The sequence below is a fragment of the Monopterus albus genome, unplaced genomic scaffold, assembly GCF_001952655.1.
Source record: "Monopterus albus unplaced genomic scaffold, M_albus_1.0 scaffold111.1, whole genome shotgun sequence".
Classification (NCBI taxonomy): domain Eukaryota; kingdom Metazoa; phylum Chordata; class Actinopteri; order Synbranchiformes; family Synbranchidae; genus Monopterus; species Monopterus albus.
The window spans coordinates 1,857,374-1,862,893 of NW_018127991.1; the positions used below are offsets into that span (position 1 = coordinate 1,857,374).

Below are 5,520 nucleotides of genomic sequence, written 5' to 3' on the forward strand. Positions count from 1 at the left end.
CGTTTCCCTGCGCCTTCGGGCCGGGGATAGGTCTCTCACTTCCGTTTGTGCCTATGGGCCGAATGGCAGTGTAGAGTACCCGGCCTTCTTGGAGTCCCTGGGAGGGGTGCTGGAAAAGGCCCCGACTGGGGACTCCGTTGTTCTACTGGGGGACTTCAACGCCCACGTGGGCAGCGACAGTGACGCCTGGAGGGGCGTGATTGGGAGGAAAAACATGTCACAAAAGAGAATTTTGTTATGAAATATAAAATTATATCTTGTTTAGTCCAAGCATAGTAGATGAGGGTATAGAGTCTACTGTTCATTATATTGGTAGTGTTTCACTTTGTGTTTTTGAAGTTTACAAGATTGACTGCCATTTTTTGAAGATAGCAAACACAAGCTTTATTCCTTAGCTTAAGGATAACTGGAAAATTAATGAACCCTGATTATGGTAACCAATGTCACATCCTTATATAGGCTAGGTTACAGTCTTTTATATGGAGCTTAGATTTGTGCCAAGTCTTTTCAAGCTTTTAGGGTAATTTATGAAATCAAAGGTCATCCTACTGGTTTTATGTGGTTTTGGTTGGAAATGCCCATGGATGAATTAATTTGAGACAAACACCCGAGTCAGCTGAACAACAGGTGGCTAATGGTTCGTTCACTAATGTGGTTCAGGAGTCGTTTAGATCAAGAGAGGTTGAGAGGCATCTTCTAAATCTAAAAACATAGATTTGGTTTCATAACATATCCTACATTTTTATATAAATACATTTAGTGTGAGGCTGGTTAACATCTGGTTAACTTAGGGCTATTTGAATTGTAAGACCTTAAAAGTTCTGTGAGATGACCTGGAACCAGAGTGATCTGGCAGTCAGTAACAAACTTATGATGTGGGCAGTGTTGAGATAGCAAAGGATGGTGCAGTTTGAAATCCCGGTAAATGCATTTTTGACATGTTAGGGACATGAAAAACGATTTTGGTTTACTGTTATAAAAGGTGACCACTCACAAATATGTCTGGTCACCAAGCTATTGGAAGTACTTGACATTCTTTGCACTGATCACTCACCCTCCTCCAGTCCCAGACTCCACCCTGCATCAAACAGGACCCACTATTAGTAGTGATGGAGGAAGCGATTTCTCACTGCCCAGTCTCGAGAGCTGTCGCCCTGCCCTTTGCTACAGAGAATGAGATTAAGAAATATTTACGAGGCTTGTCTCAATATCCCAGTACTGTGGAGAAGATGCACTGCAAAGACCTAAAGCAGCATAAGATGTCGAATGTACTTCTCCCCGAGAAAGAGTTAGAGGGTCACTTTGTGCTGTCCCCTGAAGGGTCCTGCTGGTCATTGAGTTCCATAAAGTAGCCTGGTAATATAAATTGGCTGGGGCTTACATGAGGATCGCATTCACTTTTATGACGACTTGGCATCCGGGTTCTATTGTTTTAATGTGAAATTTATAGCACGGAGAACTCAACTTTCAAAGGATTTGATTTTGTCCAGGCTCTCTGGTGGCATAAGCCTGTAAATAACACATTCACGGTGGTTGTGTTGGCCGCCGGGTGGGGGACAGGGGGTGCCCAGGGAGAGATAAGGCATTGGATCAGACACTGTGGAGGAGCAAAAGGCCCTGAAGTGGCAGAGAACTGGTAGGACAAAACCGTGGGAGCTGGCAAAGGAAGTATGAGGAGAGGAGCTGAAAAAGGGAGTGCTTTGTGGACTTTGGAGAGTCCTTGAACTCACCTCATGGGTCAAGTTTCTTGCATTAGCTCTGGTCAGAACGTGGTAATGAGCAGTCACATAGTATAAGGGTTGTTGAAAAACTAGGCCACATGAGGCAGGGGAGGGGTGGGAGGGCTCACACCAACCAACCCCAGTAAAGAGAATCAGTGGATGTGGTGGAGAGGCAGTTGACAGGCTGTCCTCCCTGTGTCTGGGCCAAGGTGAGTCACGCCACAAAGAAATAAAACCTCCACTTTGAGTTTCTAGGAAATATCAGAAACAACAGCAGGAAAATCAGATGGAAAAGACAGCTGAAGCCCCTGTATGTGCTTCTCTTTCTCTGCAAATAACAGCTACTTTGTTGTATAAAATATGAGATGAGCGTTTGGAATGGCAGGATTTTTTTTTTGGTTTTGGGTTTGGGTTTTTTGTTTTGTTTTTTTGCTTTGTTTTGTTTTGTTTTTTTCTTTCTCTAGCTGCCATGCCAGAAATTTCGAATTCATGACATGGACTCACATAATGGGTTGCAGGGGACATGCAAACTGAAAGAGAGCAAAAGGGAAAAAGTGACAGAGAGGAAAAGTAAACTCATTTGCAAAGGGGACTACACTTGTAATTAAATTTCAAGCTAAAAGCCCTGTTCATCATGCACTCTCATTTGCATTCCTCTTAAATATGCATGGAATTTATTTTGCATGAGCGGGCACAGCGTCTACACATGAGACGTCACACACAATTTGCCGGGAAAAAGAAAGAATAATAAAGGCAATATTTAACAATTTGTTCTGATGTGAGCTATCAGAAAGGCTCTGTGATGTATTTTTTTCATGTTTCATCGCATTTTATCTTCATGTGTAATTTAAAAAAAACACAATGAACTCATTTCTTTAGGGCTATGTCTACTCTTTATATGCTGTTCATGTATTGTGTAGAATAACACCAGGGGGTGACTGTCATCCTGAGAGATCACAGCACATGCAAACAGTACAAATACCACACTGTCCTGCTATAGATCAGATTGATCTGTTTTACTACATATGTTCATGGGTTGCCATGGCACTTTCTCCCACTGTGTTGGGTAATTTCTTGCTCATTTCATTTGATTTCTTTAGTAGAAGATTATCAGGTATTACATATTGTAAGACAAAAAAGAATAAAAAACAATATTGCAGGTTCCACTGTTTGTAGATGTTGATGAGCTTCTTACAGTGACTGTGAGAGCCCACTGTAATACATTGTAATATAACTTAAGAAAATGGTCAAAACAAACAGGATGAAAAGATTTTTGCCCCTTACAAAAAAAATGAAAAGACTACAAGTCGTGCACAATAAGGCATGTTTCCTTGGGACAAAAAAGTCTGTTCTTGTCTTGTTGCTCATGTTTTAATTAATAATTAAAATTACACAATAGATGAAAAATCATTTAAAATATGTTTACATTTATCTATAATGTATTACAACTATACTTAACATCAATGGAATGGTAGTGAACTAAAGGAAATCCGGAGTTCTTTCTACAGCAGAGGCTGGCTAACAAAAGCAAAAAAAGGAAAAAGCACAAAATGCCACTGATCAAGCTATACCAGGATTTATTACAATCTAAAGCACTTAACCAAACAGTAATGGCATTAACTGAACAGTAATGGCATTAACTGGATAGCAAACACAAAGATAGTAACAAATGTCAGACAGCTTTATACAATGTAGGCTAATACAAGGTGACGCACAAGTGTGGAGGTTGTCTGTGTGTATGTGTGTGGCCTTATTTGTCTATTTTTGTGTGTGGGAACAGATAAGCATAAGCAGTATAGATAATGGATGGATATATAGACACTGACTTACTTTTATCAAGCTTCATTTATCACATACATTGACAACACTTTTATGTAAGCTACATTCATATACTAATTGTTTCATTTAACAGAGTGAGTGAATGCTTAGATGGATCGATGTTTCATCTCTAACTTAAAGTCAGAAACAAAACATGATATGATGGCTATCACAGAAGGTGTATTTTTCACTTTAAACAATTTCTTCCTTAATTCGGTACTGCAAATATTTAACATATTACAGTATTTTATATAATCATACATTGATTTACAATACACAGAATATGATTGTGAAGTTGTTCAAGTCAATAAACCATGTTGTTCCCTTTAGAAAACATGAGTTACATGACCTGGTATTGTTTTTGACCTTTTGCTGTTGCAACTCTATCTTTAGAGGTATGAAAGTGCCATGGACCCATGAGGAGAGAACGGCTTTCTTCCTGAGGCGCCACCCGCTACATAGTTTCTGGCTGTCGGGCATGACTGCACAGTTACAGCAGCAGGTTCCCTAAGTTCACCTGAAGCTCTCAGGCTGCAGTCTGAGACATGTCCTCGTCCGACCCACAAAATAAAGTTTGAGAACACTCAGGATACAGATTATTGGCAACCCTTGTTTCTGAAATTGCAGTGTGTTGAGCTCTCTGGGCCACCATGGGAAAGCCAGACAGAAAGCCGAAGGTGGAACGTCACAGGCTACCAGACACTGAATGAACAACATCTCATTGCGAAGCCTCTGCGTTTTAATAAATCACCACAGCAAATGCTTTGTTTTCACTAAATGGTCTGCTCGCTTTCTATTAGCATCACATTTAAGCCCTGTTGCACTTTGTGGACCAGAGCATTAAACACGACAGCATTCCCCTGCATATTTAATGCTGTGGGACAAGTGAGGTAGGACTTCACTCTGTAAATAAGTACAAAAAAGACACTTGGTGTGTGTGAGAGAGAGAGAGAGAGACAGACACTGGATGGGGGGTTACACAGAAGAGAAAGACAGAGAGATTATTTGCGGCTGAAAGTCTAACAGTAGTTCTCTTTTCCAAGTTGCATAATTTAAAAGCCATCTCCATCCTGTTGTGTTGTGCTCTGCTTCACTTCAGGCCAGGTCCTGAGAAACTTTTCTTCGTTCTCCATAATTGAGACATCACTGTACAGAGAGGGAGAGAGAGATAGCCTGACTCCATTTTACTCAGCCCTTGATGCTGCAAATCACAGTTCCATGTTTACAGCACAGCAACTTTTTTTTTCCTCACAGAGCACACTTTGCATTTTAATGAGGGCCTAGCCTGCATACACAGTAAAAAGTCCAGTGTTGATTTGACTCTCATAGAGTTGATTTTAACTCTATTTCAGAGTTTATATAGCCCCACACTTTCCAGAGTTAAATTAACACTTTTGAAATAGTTAAATATTTAACACTTTTTCAGAGCTACCTTTTTTAACTCATAAAAGTGTTAAGGAAACACCAAGAGGGAATAAAATTAAATATGTCAGAGTTACATTTGGGAGTGGTAGTGTCACTCTGTTCAGTGTTAACCTATGTACTTTAAAATGTGTTAAATAAAATCCACACACAAATTAATTTCCATAACAACAACATTTATTTGTTTTCTTTCCCAATTCCAAGTCAATTGTGTAATTCAATTAAATTATAAAGCAAGGGACAATATACAAACCTTCATCTGCAACACTATAAGAACTTTGAATGTCAAACGGCCTATAAAATTTAAGCTTAGACATTTTAACAATACACCTTTCCTCACTTCGCAGTACTCTAAATGCATGATGATGTTCATCAAAAATCTCTGTGAATAGCTTGTTTGCTAATCGATAAATCAGATTTTCAACCAAAAGTACATCACTTATTTCACAAAAAACTGGCAAATCATCTTCCACTGCAGTGCAAATTACAAGTCCAGCTCTATATTCTACACCATCAACTTTAACCCAACTTGTTGAGAAAACATCATTTGACAAGTTCA

At 39.5% G+C, this 5,520-nt stretch overlaps 1 protein-coding gene across 1 annotated transcript in view; it reads right to left on the reverse strand.

Annotated features, from left to right (window-relative positions):
• Positions 1-1,297: 1,297 nt before the first annotated feature.
• Positions 1,298-5,520, reverse strand: part of LOC109966444 (uncharacterized) — an 8,392-nt gene continuing 4,169 nt past the window's right edge. Inside the window, exon 6 of the mRNA XM_020611274.1 lies at positions 1,298-1,353. Coding sequence (XP_020466930.1) covers positions 1,298-1,353 — 56 coding nt within the window. The remainder of the gene's footprint in view (positions 1,354-5,520) is intronic.